This window comes from Cajanus cajan, chromosome 2, assembly GCF_000230855.2.
Source record: "Cajanus cajan strain Asha chromosome 2, NIPB_CcT2T_4, whole genome shotgun sequence".
Classification (NCBI taxonomy): Eukaryota; Viridiplantae; Streptophyta; class Magnoliopsida; order Fabales; family Fabaceae; genus Cajanus; species Cajanus cajan.
The window spans coordinates 22,851,835-22,869,627 of NC_138518.1; the positions used below are offsets into that span (position 1 = coordinate 22,851,835).

Genomic DNA, 17,793 nt, shown 5'->3' on the forward strand with positions numbered 1-17,793 from the left:
GAAGAAGGTAAGTTCCTAAGGTTTGAAGGAGAATTCTCAAGGTGACTTTGATGAAAAAATTCGGCAACTATGGCTCTCAAATTTCATAAATGTCAAAGTGAGTACAATAAGGTGAAGGAGGGAACATATAGCTTCCGAAAATTAGGTGGACACTTGGCGCCACATGAGTGGCCACCATGTTGGCGCCAAGTTTTGAATTCAAATTTGAATTTGAATTCAAAACTTGTCACACATGTGTATGACCGGTCCCATGGGTGCTTGATGAATTTGGCTTTGATTTAGTGTGCATTTAGGGTTGAATTTAAGTCACACATGTTCAGCCAAGGTGGCATAATCCATGTGGCTCAAAATGCAACTTAAATGCATGCTAAATTAAACCTAATTTTGCCTAATCCTCTTAAACTAATATTCCTCCTTAAATCCTACTCTAATGACCCAAATACAATGGTCCAAAAAATACAATGGAAAGGAAAAATTACAAGAATGAAAATGAGCCCAATATTGGGTACCAAAAGCCCAAAGGCCCATGAAGCCCAAAACTAGGCCCAACAAGCCTAAAACCTAAAATGCTACTCTATGTGGTCCAAAATACAAGACCAAAATATATGATACCTATACTAACATGATGTATACAAAACATATGAAATTAGCTATACAAAATATGGCCCATGAAAAGTTCAACTTGGGCCTTCCCAGGCCCATCGGGCCCATTGGGCCTTGACTGGCCCAAACCTTCATGTCTAGCCAACTCCTCTTGGATCTTTGAGTATGTCACCTCTTGCACTCCAAAGCATGATTCCATCACTAAAGAATTTGTTATACACACCGACCATGAGTCACTCAAGTATCTTAGAGGGCAAGGGAAATTGAATAAGAGGCATGCAAAATGGGTGGAATATCTTGAAAAATTCCCCTACATCATCAAATATAAAAAGGGGAAGAGCAATGTGGTAGCCGACGCTCTTTCAAGAAGGCATACATTACTCTCCACCTTAGGAACACAAATACTTGGTTTTGATGATGAAAAGGAATTGTATGAGCTTGATTTAGACTTCCAAGCCACTTATGCCAAATGTCTTCAAAAGCCTTTTGATGGATTCTATCTCCTTGAGGAGTATCTCTTTAGAATGGGCAAACTTTGCATACCCCAAGGATCCATTAGAAAGCTTTTGGTCAAAGAAAGTCATGTAGGGGGTCTCATGGGCCATTTTAGGGTTGACAAGACCCTAAGTTTCTTAAAGGAAAAATTTTATTGGCCACATATGAGAATAGATGTCCAAAGGCATTGCTCCAAATGCATCACTTGCCTTAAAGCTAAATCAAGAGTAATGCCTCATGGACTCTATACCCCCCTTCCTATAGCTAGCTCCCTTTGGGTGGATATTAGTATGGACTTTGTGCATGGACTTCTAAGAACTCAAAGGGGATTTGACTCCATCTTTGTGGTAATGGACCGTTTTAGAAAAATGGCTCATTTCATACCATGCCAGAAAGTGGATGATGCTAGCTATATAGCTAAACTTTTCTTTAGGGAAGTGCTCCGCTTGCATGGTCTACCCAAAACAATTGTGTTCGATAGGGATGCTAAGTTCCTTAGTCACTTTTGGAAAGTACTATGAGAAAAACTAGGAACAAAGCTCCTCTATTCTACTACTTGTCATCCCCAAACCGATGGCCAAAGCGAAATAGTAAATAGGTCCCTATCCACATTGTTAAGGGTACTCCTAAAAGGGAATAAGAAAACTTGGGATGATTGTCTCCCCCACCTAGAATTTGCATATAAATAGAGTAGTTCATAATACCACTAATCTTTCACCCTATGAAGTTGTATATGACTTTAATCCAATAACTCCTCTTGATTTACTACCCCTTCCTAATACTTCTTCCTTATTTCACAAAGAAGGTGTATATAGGGCGGATTTCATTAAGAAATATCATGAGAAAATCAAGAGTCAAATTGAAAACCAAACACGAAAATATGCCAAATACAACAACAAAGGAAGAAAGAAGGTCACTTTTGAGGTTGGGGATTGGGTTTGGCTTGATTTGAGGAAGGATAGAGTTCCCACTCAAAGGATGTCAAAACTAAACCCTAGGGGAGTTGGATCATTCCAAGTCCTTCACAAAATAAATAACAATGCATATCAATTAGACCTTCCTTCTGAGTATGGCATTAGCTCATCTTTTAATTTATGCGATCTCACACCATTTTTAGGAGTTGAGGATATGGATGAAGATCTTAATATGAGGACAGATGCTTCTGAAGAATGAGGGGATGATGGGGGACCATCCTTGAAGAACCACGTGGGCCCCATCATATGGTCCATGGCTAGGAGGGTATAAGAGGAGGAGGGAGCTCACCCACCAAAGGATACCCTCCTCATGATCATAGAGTACTAAATAATCTCCTAAGCCTCATTAGTATAGGGTTTATTTTTATTTTCCAATTTTACCCTTGTATTTTGGGGTGCTCAGGACTCAGAATTTATTTTCCTTGTATTTCCTATTTTTCCCTTGTATTTTTGGGCACTTAGAAGATAGGGCTTTATTTTTCCAAAAGGGTATGAGTGTGGATGTGACAATAATGGACCTTTTGGGCTAAGGAGAGCATTGGCCAAAGTGGAAGGGCACCTAGGTTGCATTCTCCCATTATGCACCTAGGTGTAGCCTAGCCTAACCCAAAAAGGTACCATTTTTAGGGTAAAGTGTGCGACACCTTTTAGGGTTCATTTGGGTGTCATTTGGATTGCATTTCCTTCCTTTTTAGGGAAGGAATGATCATCCAATGATGACCTAGCCATCACACCTCCCTAGGTTATGAGCTCACCCCTCATTTATAAATACCCTGGACATCACCTCATGTAAACACTTTGGATTATTATGATATTGAGTGAGCATTTTCATGCCTTAAAATCCCATCCTTAGTCACTAGGTTAACTTCAGCTATCCTCCTCCTATCTCCACCCTTGGAGAGTGGAAACCCTAGAGTGGCCTCCATCTTCATCTAGGAGTGAGCCAACCTATCTTGTGAGCCTCCACCTTCACGCCCAAAATCCTTCACCCATTAACTTCCCATCTCACCCTTGGAGACTATTCTCCCATGGTGTGCTAGGATCATTGGGCAAAGGAGACCCTCCTCATTGATGCCTACTTCATCAATGGAAGGGAGGTTCCCATCAATATTCGTTGGTAATTTTCGACAGATACAAATTTGTCGAAAAATTTATATTTCCGACGGATACAAATCTGTCAGAAAATTTATATTTTCGATGGAAAAAAAATTCGTAGGAAAAATTATATTACTGATGAAATATTTTTGAGAAATTTATATTTATCGAAAATGTAAGAATTTTTGACAAAAATTGAAAATCATATTTTAAAAAAGATCAATAAAATTTTGAATATCTATATCTATCTATCTATCTATCTATCTATCTATATATATATATATATATATATAGAGAGAGAGAGAGAGAGAGAGAGAGATAAGGAGGAGGAGGAAGCAAATGACTCAAAAAGTAACTCTTGGTAAAGTAACTGCACTCAATAACTCATGGTGTATGTTGAATTTCATCGATCTAATTGTTAAATTAAAAGTTATTAAATTTTACTAATAATTAATATAGAAAAAATTGATTAGCTTTGGAATAAATTATTTGCTAATAAAATAGTTACAAAATTAATTATTTTAAATTATTTAACTAGAATCTTATTGATAATTTACTGTATGATCTTGATATTTTTGTATAACTAATTTCTGATTTTAAATTTGATATGAAAATATTATGATATAACTAGATAAGATTTTAAATTAGTATTTTATTAATGATTGATAATTAGAAAATAGAACAAGGATAAATACATTTTTTGAATTTTATATGTTAGATTTAAGATAAATAAATATATTAAGTTAATTAATAGTTTATTTAAAATGTTAAAATTTAATTTATAAGTATGTAATAAATAAATATTTATAATTTCATAAATCATATTATCATTATAAATTATAAAATATATAAATTATTATTTAAACTTTTAAATTTATAATAAATAACTTAAATTATATCATTATATTAATTTTAAATAGAAATAAGTAGATTGTTAATTATAAAAGTAAGTATATATAAATAAAGATTAATTAAATATAATATAATTATTTTTATTAGTATAATTATTATATATATTATTATATTTTTATAAAGGTCTGGACACACCGGATGAGAGGAAGCCAGAGATAGTATAAGTATGAGATTGTATAGTTGAGAATGATTTAAATAAATTAATTTGTAGTACCTATACTAACAACATGCATTTACTTTTTGGTAGCTTATCTCTTCAGAACTCCACAGTTAAGCATGCTTGACTTGGAGTAATATAGGGATGGATGACCTTTTGGGAAGTTTTCCAGAAATTGTTCAAGTAAGGACAAAACACGCTAAAAAGTACAGTGTGAAATAGAACCCTTGAGAGGCCAAATATGAGAGGTATTACATTAATAAATTTATTAAAATTAAACAAATTTTTTCGACAGAATTTTTTTTTTCCAATGCCACTTTTTCTGAAATAGAACAAAATACGCTAAAAAGTATAGTGTGAAATAGAACCCTTGAGAGGCCAAATATGAGGGGTGACCTTTTGGGAAGTTTTCCAGAAATTGTATAAGTAAGGATAAAACACGCTAAAAATTATAGTGTGAAATAGAACCCTTGAGAGACCAAATATGAGGGGTATTACATTAATAAATTTATTAAAATTAAACAAAATTTTTTTGAAGGAATTTTTTTTTCTGACGCCCCTTTCACTACAAAAAAAATGTTAAATAATGGAGGTTATTTTGTGGAGGTTTCAAAAACCTCCTTAATTTATTAAAAATTACAATTTTTTTATTTAATTTGTAGAGGTTTATAACCTCTATTAATTAAATATTATTTTTCCAGTTTCTACCTCCAAAAAAATTTCCCTCTAAAACAAATCTCAAAATCTGGAATTTCCCTCTTCAACTTTACAGCTTATTTCTCCAAAAAAATAAAAAAAAAAATTGTGATTTCCCTCTCTAAAAAATCACAAACCCCACAACTCCCCTCCCTAATAAATCAAGAAACCCACGGCTTCTCTCTCCAAAGAAACCCTTCGAAACCCCTTAAGCACCATGAGGGATGAAAGAACATCGCGGTACCCAAACGCTCGACCCTAAATCCTCGAAGAACATCGCGGTACCCAAACGCTCGTGAGGGATGAAAATCCTTTTCCTCATGCTCTCCTCAACAATCATTGTTCCCCTTTCTCAGGTATTCTTAACATTCCCCCTTCCTCCCTCTCTCTAGGGTTTCGCCTCATGTTTTCCCTTTTTCCCTTTCTCAAATTAGGGTTCCGGCGAGCATGGCGGAGGGTCCTGCGAGCCCCGGCTGCGGAAGCCACGAGAGCGGCGACCACAGCCCTCGCTCCAACGTCCGCGAGCAAGACATGTACCTTCCCATCGCCAACATAAGCCGCATCATGAAGAAGGCTCTGCGGGTGATGGGACGACCACGACCTCGGTTCTTGCGCGCGAGATAATTAAGCTCAGGCTTCTAAGTGTGACTTCTAGGGCTAACCCTGTCTCTCTCAAGAGGGGGATTGATAAAAGTGTGCAGGGTTTGGTGGAGGAGCTAGAGAAGAAGGCTAGGCTTGTTAAGGGTGGAGATGATATCAAAGGTGTGACTATTGTTGTTTTTTGTTGTTAGTTAATTTGATATTGATGTAAGAGTAAGACTATTTGTTGCGGTTTATGGTTTGTTTGTTTGTTTGTTTGTTGGGGGGGGGGGGTGAGGTTTATTACTATTCCTTTATAAGTTACTACTTTTTCTTGTAAATTACATGTTACAAATCACCGCACACTTTTTAAATAACTATTCTGTCTACTTTTTTTTTTCTAATTTCTTTTTTAAAATGAGAGTGGCACGGCGTGCCTTTTTTGGTCACCAACAGTTAACCTAATATTTTGTGTGTGCATGTGTGATTTGTGTTGTTGCTACAAAGTTTCAAACTAATGATTTTTTTATAAGGGGGATTTCTAGGTTTGCATGTAACATTTGGTGAGTCTCAGTTAAATTCATAGTTGGTTGCATCTATTTTATCCTGATTTTATTGGGGATCTTGATTTATGTATTAAGCTAATTTTATTATTTAACTGTTTGAAATTTTATCCATCTTTTGTCTCTTTTTATTGAAATTTTTTCATACCCTTGTTTTTGTTGTTGTAGATTGTTTTGTCACAGGAGCTTAAAAAATGAAGAATGCAAAGGGTAACGGAGCAGCGAAGACTTCAAAAGAAGCTCTGAAGCCTGTTGATGACCGGTTAGTTCTCGAGTTCCTATAGCATTACAGTTTGGTGAAATTTATTTAGGCATTTTGATTTTTCATATAACTTTGCATCTCTTTGTACCATTACAGTTTGGTGAAGTTTATTGAGGCATTTTGATTTTTCATATAACTTTGCATCTCTTTGTTGATCAGGGTGTTGGCTTTCGGGCGCATTTTTTAATATCTAAACATTATATTATTATCTGATTATGCATATTTGATGGTGCATCCAGTTGTTACATGAATAGTGTAGTGATGGAACATATATCTCTATTACTTTCAGAAAGGTTGGAAAGTGGAAGGCTCCTGCTAAGCCTGAAAGGAGTAGAGCACCAAAGGCAAAGAAGGAGAAGGCCAAGAAAGACCCCAACAAGCCTAAGAGACCATCCAGTGCTTTCTTTGTGTTCTTGTTTGTATCTGTCTTTTCTCTTTACTTTATTATATATCTCCTTTGGAAAATTACATGACTTGTTTCATGGTCTGTGGTAGTGAGGAGTTCAGGAAGACCTTTAAGGATGAGAATCCTCATTTGAGGTGTGTAGAAGTTGTAAGTTACATGTCAAATTGCTTCATCTTCAATGATGATGTACCCTTTTTGAATAAGCATCTAAATTGTTTGCTTCACTCTTTGATTGAAGGTTGGGAAAGCTGGAGGAGAGAAATGGAAGTCCTTGTCAAGTGCTGTAAGTTCTGCAATTGTGATAAATAATGACACTTTTTGTTGTCTTTTAAATTAATTTACTCTTTGTTGTGCTTTTAGATTCTTTCGGGTATAATTTTAAATATGTAAGCAAATGTTTCTTCAATTAAATTTCAGTATATCAGAATCTATATATATATATATATAAATGAAATCATTCTATTAAAGAAGGATTTATTTTTAATTAATGTTGACTCCTCTCCTTGGAATGAAAAGGAGAAAGCTCCATATGAAGCCAAGGCTGCAGAAAGGAAAGTTGAGTATGAAAAACTTATGAAAGCTTATGATAAGAAACAGGTGAGTAACATGTTTCAGTTGTTCTGTTGTGTGTGCCTGTGTGGTGTTTTGATCGTCTTGTTTATATACTTTATTTTCTATAATGTTGCCAGGCAAGCTCTGCTGCTGATGATGAATTGGACAAGTCCAAATCTGAAGTGAATGATGAAGATGATGAAGCTAGTGGAGAGGTAGCCTTCTTTCCCCTTTCTATGTTAGCTAAGTTATTTATTTTAGAATGTATTCTCTGTACCTTCTTGAATTTTGAGTGTTATAAGAAGTAGCTTGAACTAAATGAACATTGGCTTTTTTGGTTTCTTTTGTTTCAAGATTTTTGTTCTAAAGGGTGACAAACCTGATTAGATTCTTATTTTTTGAGTATTTTCCTGATTGGTGTAATGTCATGTTACTTCAGAGTCCAGATGGTTGCATAGTGGCATCAGCAGCAGTGGATGAAACATTGAGGTTTTGGAATGTGTTTGGAGCACCAGCAGTAGCAACTAAAGCTGCACCAAAAGCTAGAACTGAGCCATTTTCAAATGTGAATTGTATTAGATAGGCAAACAATATTTGTTCCACGGCAAGCACAAAACAGATTGATAGATAGCAGATGCAAATACATCATTGGAACAGAGAGAGACATTGATGTACATTGTTGTAACATAGCAATGATTTATGTAAACAGACTTTATTTCCACGCACTGTGATGAATCGTGTTGTTGTAGTTGGAAAGCAAGCACGAAGCTGCCCAAGCTTATGTTGACGTCGCGCATTGCTATAAAAACCTAATATAAATGGTATACAACAATGCATGTGCTTACGTGCAATTCAACATGTTTCTTTGTGTTCCAAATCTTATATATGCCTTTGCACATCATCAAATTATATAATGAATGTCAATGATGCTAAGCTTCTTTTTTCTATATTTTTAATGCTAAGATTTTCTATTTTTCTGCTCCTTTTATCTTGTGTTACTTATCTCCAAGATACTTGAATAAAACCCTGCCAGAGTTGGTGAGGGTGTCTGCTGATGGTGTTGTTATCTTCTCAGGTACATTGAAGCTTCTATACTTTCAGTTTATGATTTTGCACGTTGGAACTTGGTATAAAACTGGCTTTCTCTTGGGCATATGTATTTGGCTGCTTAGGTACATTGAGCTTCTATACTTTCAGTTTATATTTTTGTTTTTTGGCAGCTCTGTTCCATTGATAGACTTATATTGTTGCATTTCCGGTACACTGCTGGTTCCATTGGTTGTTATTCTAAATACCCGGTATATTGTTGCATTTAGAGGTAATTTTTTATTGGTTCCATTAGTTTTTTATTGGGTTAGGAACTAGTTGGCTGCTACACATCTTTGGTTTGGTGTTGCTATTATGGTTTTGGCCTGTTGATTCATAGTTCTAGTTTTGACTGTGGGTGGGTTATGTTGTTGGTTGGATTAACTAGCTGGTTTGTTTTGGTCCTTGATTGATCTGGTCATCGGTGTTTAGAATTGTCATTATGATATAATATATGTGATATATAATTTTCTTAACTAAGTTATTTTGCTTTTATTATTTCAGTCAAACGATGCTTCAAGTGTTCCTAATACACCTTTGGATGCAAGAGGATCATCTGGTGCTAGCAACCCTTAGATTGCTTATAATGTATTTTGGATTTAGAGTTTAGTATAAGGCTAATTTGACAATGTTATGGATTTTATGTTGTACTTGGATTTATAATAGAAGTTTGAATTGTAAATCTTTGAACTATATGTTGGTATTTTGGTTATTAGCAATGAAATTTCTTCATCCATTTTATGTGTATTTTTTTTATTAAGTTTCTTATAAATATCACAAGTGAAAATGGGAAATTGTAATACATGTAGATTATGCAATTAAAATGAGTATTAAAACTATTATACACATGAAAATAGGGAGGATTAGAAACTCTACAAAAATATATTGATTAATGATTATTGTAGTTAATTTACTTTAAAACCTCCACTAAATAATCTTTACTGTTATTTCACTTCCAAGCCTCCAGTAAAAAAACCTCTGCAGTTAGCATAGCTTTAAAACCTCCATTAAAAAATCTCTGCAGTTAGCATAGCTTTGAAACCTCCTTTAAAAAACCTCCACTGTTAGTGTAGGTTTAAAACCTCCTTAACAAAACCTCCTCTAAATACTCACAGTTTCTAAAAAACGCCGCTAATTGCTTGCGGCGAATGTAACTGCGGAGGTTTTTGGAAACCTCTGCGATTTATTTTGCGGAGGGTAAAAACCTCCACTAAACGTAAAAATAACCTCCACTATTTAGCTCATTTATTGTAGTGTTTTTTTGAAAGATTTGCATCCTCGAAAATAGAGAATTTCCAACGGATATTCCTTTATACTGACGAATTATGTTCGTAAAAAATTTGCGTTTTTCTTGTAATATGTACGTGATTGCTCGCGGGTGTACATTTGTTTGAACATATATATGCTGCATTTGTTATGACTTTTTGTTTATATCAAATAGATAAGGGATATAGATAAACAAATGGATGTTAATAAAAAAGACATGTGTATAAATAAAAAACTGCTCTTATCATGCATCGTTTCCCATATTAGTAAAAAAAGAAGATAAAGTTTAGGCACAAACAAATATCATGCATACTTTAGGTTAGTACACACATTCACTAGAAATGGAAGGCATAACATAACATGCAAAGACTCTCGGGAAAAGTGAACATTTAAACTACAAGATTGATAGTCTATGGGAGTGTAGACACCCAATTTCATCTGGACCTATAGATAAGGAAATGAACTTCTATTATGAAAGGAAATAGCTCTTGAAGTATGGAAGCAACATGATATAACGATGAAGATGAGTCGTTCCAAAACTGGAATAGGCCGTTCTAGTTAGTTCTGACGTCTATAAATAGACGACTCGGGCATTGCCCTAGGGATTGAAAAAAATCTTCCAAAACTCCATATAGCTAAAAAATTCTCTCTCTTTCTTCTTTTGTATTTCTTGAGATTTGTGAGGTATTCGTGTAGTGTGTAAGGCAGCCAAAAAGCGCCTCAAATTTCCTACATTTGAAGAACATTAATAAAACTTGCTACGAGGTATTATTCATCAATCTTTCTCTCCATCTTCCATTTCTTTTATTTTAAATATCGTTATAATAAAAGCAATCATGTAGATATTCTACGATCGATCGTGTGATTTAAATTTCATGTAAATAATTGTTAATAAAGGGGATCAAATATTTAAACTATTAATTCCTATTACGCTAGCTTCATTATAAGGTACCGATTAAAGGGCATTGTAGGGGTGCTTAGTACCTTCCCTTCACGTAATCGACCTCAGAACCTAATTTTGGTTATCAAGGCCATCGTTGAATTTTTGAAAACCTTCTATTTTTCTGATGTTTTGAGTAAAACATTGGTGGCGACTCCTACAAACCATTTTTCAAAACTATTAATTAAGGATTAGTCTGGTTTTTGGGCATTCCTAATTGATGAGATTTTTCAAAAGGTAGCCCAAACCATTGGTCGTAAGATTGAAATTTTTCAGGTTACGATAGCTGGCGACTCCACTAGGGAAGTCTAAAGGGGATCAGGCCAAAATGAATAATGAAGTTAAGAAGATAAGAATAATAATTTAAATATATTTTCCTCTTTACCTTTTTTTTGTTTTACTTGTGTGGCTTTAATATTTGTTTGTTTGTTTAAATTCCGCATTTATTTTGAGTAAACAACTGTACACAAACCATAGCACACAAAAGTCCCTCTACACTTGTGATGGAGTAGTTCCTTCCATGGAAGATGACAATGGTTGAAAGGAGACTCCTTGCCCTTGATCTAGGTTCACCAAGGGGTAGACAAAGGAAGGTTTTTGTGGGACAAAAGGGAGCTAGGCGTGAAATGGTTGTAGGTGGCGGAAGTGTATGGTGAATGGTGTATGAATGCTCACGGTTGGCTCACTCCAAGTGAAGGTGGAGGCCACTCTAGGTTTCCTACTCTCCAAGGGTGGAGATAGGAGGGGGTTAGACGAATCCAACCTAGTGACTAAGGAAGAGATGTTGAGGCATAAAATGCTCACTCAAAATCTATATATTCCAAAGTATTTACAAGTGGTGGGGTGTTGGGTATTTATAGGAGGGGAGGCATCTAGGGTTGCATTTGGAGTAGGCAAATGCATTCCAAATGAAATGCAAATGAACCCTAGATGCAACTTGGTGGCCAAGGATGGAATCTATGGGTTTAGATTGGCTATATCTAGGTGCATGATAAGACCATGCAACCTTTGCCCTCCACTTGGGCCTAAGCCTTTCTAACACCAAAAATAGGTCCAATGGTCACCAAAATATGCGTCACCCTTCTAATGTACACCCTAGCCCAAAATTAAAACCCTAATCATCTAAAGCACCCCATAATACAAGGGTAAAATGGGAAATACAAGAGAAAATAAATCCTATGACTAAGATACCCCAAAATACAAGGGTAAAATTGGAAATACAAGTAAAATAAATTCTATGACTAAAATACCCCAAAATACAAGGGTAAAATAGGAAATTAAAGACAAGGGCAAAATAGGAATAAAGAAATAAATGCTATAAAACCTAGGAGCTAAGGTCCAAAAATGGCCTTACTATCCCATTCCTCTTGCCTCCTTTAGTATATCACCTCTTGGTCTTCTCGGCCTTAGTGTTATTCCATCAACTTGGGGGCATGAAAGCATAAACATAGGGAGTGCTTGAAGTACGACCGGCCTAAGAACGACCTTAGAGTTTGCAAACCTTGTCGCAAATCACACTCAAGGTGACAACCAGTTACTTTAGCCAGAAATACTGCAACAAACCTTAGAATTTTCCAAGTGACGGTGATAGAGGTACTGGGTCCCTATAATGGGGGCACTTTGGGGGCCTTTAAAGACTGGTGAGGAAAATTAGAACCTTCCTATACAAAGCACTTTCTTTGACAGGGACCCCAGACCATGGATTTATGCCACTCACTGATTCATTTTGTTTAAGCATATGTTTGTTGCATTTGTTGTTTCATTTCCCAAATGAATGAGGACTAGGAGGCAAAGTTTATCCTTCCGTATGCCCCAATTTAAGCATCATATAGGCCATAAAAAAAATACAAATTCATGCATCATAATCCTTAGAAAAAAGAAACATGATAAAAGCTAGGCAAAAAAATCATCATGCATTCCTATTAGATTAATAAACCTCCTATTTAGACATGGAAGGCATAGGTAATAACATGCATGGACCATTGAGGAAAGTGAGCATTCTGAACATCGCAATGCCAAGGGTAAATGACTTATGTGCCCTAATGCCAAAAAAAGTCAAGGTAGAATTTAAAAGACGCTATGGAAGAATACTTGACTTGTTGAGGGTGTCAATCGATCCCGCTTTCATGAGAGCTTTGGTACACTTCTGGAAACCAGAGTTTCGTTGCTTCTAATTTCCACATTTCGACATAGTTCCCACCCTTGAGGAATATGACCAAATGATTAAGTGGCCCAAATCTGAGGGGGTCTACTTTACTCAAGAGGGACACATATATTCAAATAAGGTAGTTGAGCTAATTGGACCACCTCCCCACCTATCCACTCTAGAAGGAAATGGGGCGGTCAAAGGATGGAAGCTCGCCACTTTGGAAGAACATCTTGCTCTTCTAACTCATCAAGGGAACTAGACAAATTTCAACAAGACCCTAGCCTTAATCTTGTTTGGAATAATCCTCTTTCGTTTTCATGAGAGGGTGGTAGATCTCGCTACAATCGACACTTTCTTTGCTTGGGATGCATACTCAAAAAGCCCTGTACCTGTTGTCCTTATCGACACCCTTATCACAATCAAATTCTGCAATCAGAAATTAGGGAAACAAATGAGATGCTGCAACTTACTCCTTTATGTGTGGGCATATACTCAATTCTTCGCCAAGAACCTCATGGGAAAACTACCCGATCCATTGAGAAGTTTTCCTAGAATTCCTACACCAAGGAAGTATGCCATAGTGTGGAAAGCCGAGATGGAAGATTGTACCGAAGACGCCTTCACATGGATGTGCCCATGGTTTCAGTTGAGTCAAGTGTTAATCCGATGTGGCAAGTTCCTTAATCTACGTCTAATGGGATTAAGAGGATGCATAGCCTATTTCCCAAAGTTGGTGTTAAGGCAGCTCGGGAGAACATAGACCCTACCAAACCAAGAAGATCTTGGAGGGATTTGTTTCCTCTACACCTCAAGGCAACAGTCGTAGATCGACGTCGTAAAGGAGGCTTGGAATAGGCCACTTTATTTTGGAGATGTTGAGCTTGACAAGCCTCAAACAACTTCCTCAAATGATTATTAAAAATAGAGGAATTAGAGAGGAGCCACAAACACGACCAGAATGACAAGCCAGAGTGAACAACATCAAACCAACTCCTTGACCAAGAGGATGGAAATTCTGGAAGCCTAGATAAAAGTCTTTGAAGAAAAGGATGAGGAATCCAAAATATACATTGATAGTTTGTAGAGGAAATGCAACAAAAAGGACATGGAGATTGAGAGATTAAAGGATGAATGTGCCGACAAAAATGCACAGCAGGTGAAAGCTCCAAAGGTCAACTTAGACAAGCAACTCACAAAAGCTTTGTCAAATGTGGCACAACTCGAAGTCAGACTCCAAGAAAATACATTGGCGAAAGAACAAGCACAAAGAGAGTTGCTCAAGGCCCAGTCCAAGGTTTAGTCTTGGTGGGAGATCATGCAAGAATGAGCTATGATCATTTTTGACTTTCAACAGAAAGAAGAAAAAGGGCTCGGACTGTTCAGAGAAGTTACCCACCAAAGAGGCCAAGCTCTATAAGTTCAAGAGCTAAGAACAATGATCGGATACTATCAAGAGAAAGCTAAGCAAGCACAGTCAACCTGTGACAAAATGAATAGGGTAGTCCACAAACAGGTGGAAACAATGAAGAGACATGTCTTAGAGGAAGAAGACGACTTACCTATGCATCAACCTAGCTTAAGTTTCTTCAGACTTCTACGATTTTGTCAAAACTTATTGAAAAGAATTGTATGAAGAATGTTCACTAAGAAAAAAAATCAATAAGAATGATATTTTTTGAATTCCTCAATTGTTTTTGCATCCTATACTAGATTTCATATAGAGCATACACCTTTCTAGTAAGCTAACAAAGAATAAAAAGGGAGATCTAATCTGTGTATGTCAATTAGATAATGAAATAACTTGTGATCAAATGAAAACCCAAAAAATCACATCGGGAAATGCTCCACGAAAGGCCTGCAAGCAGACGAGAAAAGGAAGGGAAAAACGTGCCCAAGCTGACCATCTGAGTGCCAAGTCTTTTCCCTTATGAAAGTGACAAGGTAGTGCCATGGATCTATGACGTGCAAAGCTCACCATCATTGGATGCATAGAATACTACCGGGATCGGGGGAATGAATAGGAGTGGATGTATTTATACTTCCAAATACTTAGAGAACAATTCCCCAAAAGGAAAAGACAAAGAGGAAAGAAGAACAAAACTCGACAAAGAAGACAAATTCCTCAAATTCATTCGATAAAGCGATACTCCATCATCAATCAGATTATTCATACTCTCGAAAATATCACATTGCTTTCGCTGATCATGAGCTCGGAACCACATCGAAAGGCTTTGTTGAAAGTCTTAAATGAAGCCTACGTTGCACACCACATATCCCAAGACAAATTCGATGGGATTGTATGCCACATCACGGCTAACGATCACTTAACCTTCACCGACGATGAGATACCCAATGGTCGAATAGACCATAATAAACCCTTACATATATCTATAAAGTGTAAGGAGTTTCTCATCGCGAAAGGCTTGGTAGATAACGGGTCTTCTTTGAACGTGTTTCCTAAGAGTAACTTCGAGAAGCTAATGATCAAAGAAGCTCAAATGCAACCAAGCAATATGATCGTTCGAGCTTTCGATGGATCTCGAAGGGAAGTAATGGGAGAAGTCATCTTACCCAACCAAGTAGGACCTACCATTTTCAATGTGGAGTTCCAAGTAATGGATATCACTCCCGCTTATAGTTGTCTCCTCGGAAGGCCGTGGATACATTAAGCAAGGGCAGTACCTTCCACGCTTCATCAAAAGGTCAAGTTCATGGTGAATGATAAGCTAGTAGTCATTCAAGTAGAGGAGGACATGATTATCAGTAAGCCATTGACCATCCTGTATGTAGACGCGGCTGAAGAAGCGCTAGAAACAGCCTTTCAAGCACTGAAAATCGCTCATGTGGAAAAAATTCCAAACAAGAAGAACCCGACAACACAATTTTTGTTCAAAAATGGCTACCAACCGGGGTAGGGGCTCAATAAGAATTCCCAAGGGATAAAAGAGTTACCAAACTACATAAGCAATCCAGGGCGACGAGGTTTGGGATATGAGCCAACAGCAGATCTCGGAAAGGAGAGGCCAATCACCCTTGCTTTATATGGTATCTTTCAAAGCGCTGGTATCTAAGCGAGCGAAGGAACAACCTTGGTGCTTAGATAAACTAGGCCCCTTTGCAAGGATGTTTTTCTCGTATTCTTGTGTATGAATCACGAACTCAAGGCAGGCCTTGGGCCTTCAAGCTACATCAAAAAATGGGCATGTGTATATTAAGATTTTATTCTTAATGCCATGTTTTCTTTATTTCATATCACTTCTCTTGCCTTTTCTCTATTGTAAACCTCAATAAATGTGATGGAATAACACTAAGGCCAAGAAGACCAAGAGGTGATATATTGAAGGAGGCAAGAGGAATGGGTTAGTGTTGAAAAACCATAGGAGGAGTAAGCCTACTTTTGGGCCTTAGCTCCTAATTTTTTATAGCATTTATTTTTATTCCTATTTTCGCCCTTATCTTTAATTTCCTATTTTACCCTTGTATTTTGGGGTATCTTAGTCATAGGATTTATTTTCTTTTGTATTTCCCATTTTACCCTTGTATTATGGGGTGTTTTAGATCATAGGTTTTTAATTTTGGGCTAAGGTATTTAATTAGGGAGCTAGACACATTTTTGGTGGTGTTTGGACCTATTTTTGGACTTAGAAAGACTTAGGCCCAAGTGGAGGGCAAAGTTTGCATGGTCTTATCATGCACCTAGATGTAGCCTAACTAAACCCAAAGATTCCATCCTTGGCCACCAAGTTGCATCTAGGGTTAATTTGGGTTTCATTTGGTGTGCATTTGGCACCGTAAATGCAACCCTAGATGCCTCCCACTCCTATAAATACCCTACGCACCACACCTCGTAAATACTTTGGATATTGAATATAAAGAGAGCCTTTTGTGCCTTTATATCTTTCCTTAGTCACCTTTGGCTATTTTCGGCCAAACCCTACCATCTCCACCTTGAGAGAAACAACCCTAGAAGTGGCCTTCATCATCATGAAGTGAGCCAACCCTAGAGTACCCTTCTCAAGCATTTCCTCAAACACCTTCTATCCAAGGTTTTAAGGTGGATGATGATGGAATGGGCGAAAATGAAGGTTGGGTAGAAGGTGTTTGAGGAAATGCTTGAGAAGGGTACTCTAGGGTTGGCTCACTTCATGATGATGAAGGCCACTTCTAGGGTTGTTTCTTTCAAGGTGGAGATGGTAGGGTTTGGCCGAAAATAGCCAAAGGTGACTAAGGAAAGATATAAAGGCACAAAAGGCTCTCTTTATATTCAATATCCAAAGTATTTACGAGGTGTGGTGCGTAGGGTATTTATAGGAGTGGGAGGCATCTAGGGTTGCATTTACGGTGCCAAATGCACACCAAATGAAACCCAAATTAACCCTAGATGCAACTTGGTGGCCAAGGATGGAATCTTTGGGTTTGGTTAGGCTACATCTAGGTGCATGATAAGACCATGCAAACTTTGCCCTCCACTTGGGCCTAAGCCTTTCTAAGTCCAAAAATAGGTCCAAACACCACCAAAAATGTGTCTAGCTCCCTAATTAAATACCTTAGCCCAAAATTAAAAACCTCTTGCCTCCTTCAATATATCACCTCTTGGTCTTCTTGGCCTTAGTGTTATTCCATCAAAATGGCCCACGATAAACAAAGTACGTTCGGAATAGGGACATCATTCAAATGATAATCCTTGCAATGAAATCTTGAAAACATAACTAGGGGCAATAAAACAAAGAAGGAATCCTATATCCCAAATGAACGCTGCAAAAATGTAAGCCCGATAAGAAACCCACTAAATGGGCTGCGCAAAACTTAGGGCAAGATCTGCTAGGGACCCACAAACAAGAAAGGTAACTTAGGCAAAAGTAAGGATCAAAAGAAAAAATGTCCACTAGGGAACACCTCTCAAGTGACCTAGGTAAAAGTTAGGACATTAAACAGCAACCTGAGTTGAAAACTGAAAGGCAGCTAAGGAGGGATTATTCATTCAAAGCACGACCCCAAGTTATCATCTCCAAAAGGTAAAAAGGCTAAGTACAACAATAATTTCCCTACAATGGATAC

The 17,793-nt window shown here is 37.0% G+C and overlaps 1 protein-coding gene across 1 annotated transcript; it reads left to right on the plus strand.

Annotated features, from left to right (window-relative positions):
* The first annotated feature begins 5,065 nt into the window (after positions 1–5,065).
* Positions 5,066–8,753, plus strand: LOC109792441 (high mobility group B protein 3). The gene is made up of 8 exons (XM_083068035.1): positions 5,066–5,694; positions 6,243–6,336; positions 6,626–6,889; positions 6,981–7,025; positions 7,259–7,339; positions 7,432–7,509; positions 7,734–8,115; positions 8,370–8,753. The coding sequence occupies exons 3-7, from the start codon at positions 6,806–6,808 to the stop codon at positions 7,875–7,877; spliced, it is 432 nt and encodes a 143-aa protein (XP_082924161.1). The 5' UTR covers positions 5,066–5,694; positions 6,243–6,336; positions 6,626–6,805; the 3' UTR covers positions 7,878–8,115; positions 8,370–8,753.
* The last annotated feature ends 9,040 nt before the right edge of the window (positions 8,754–17,793 follow it).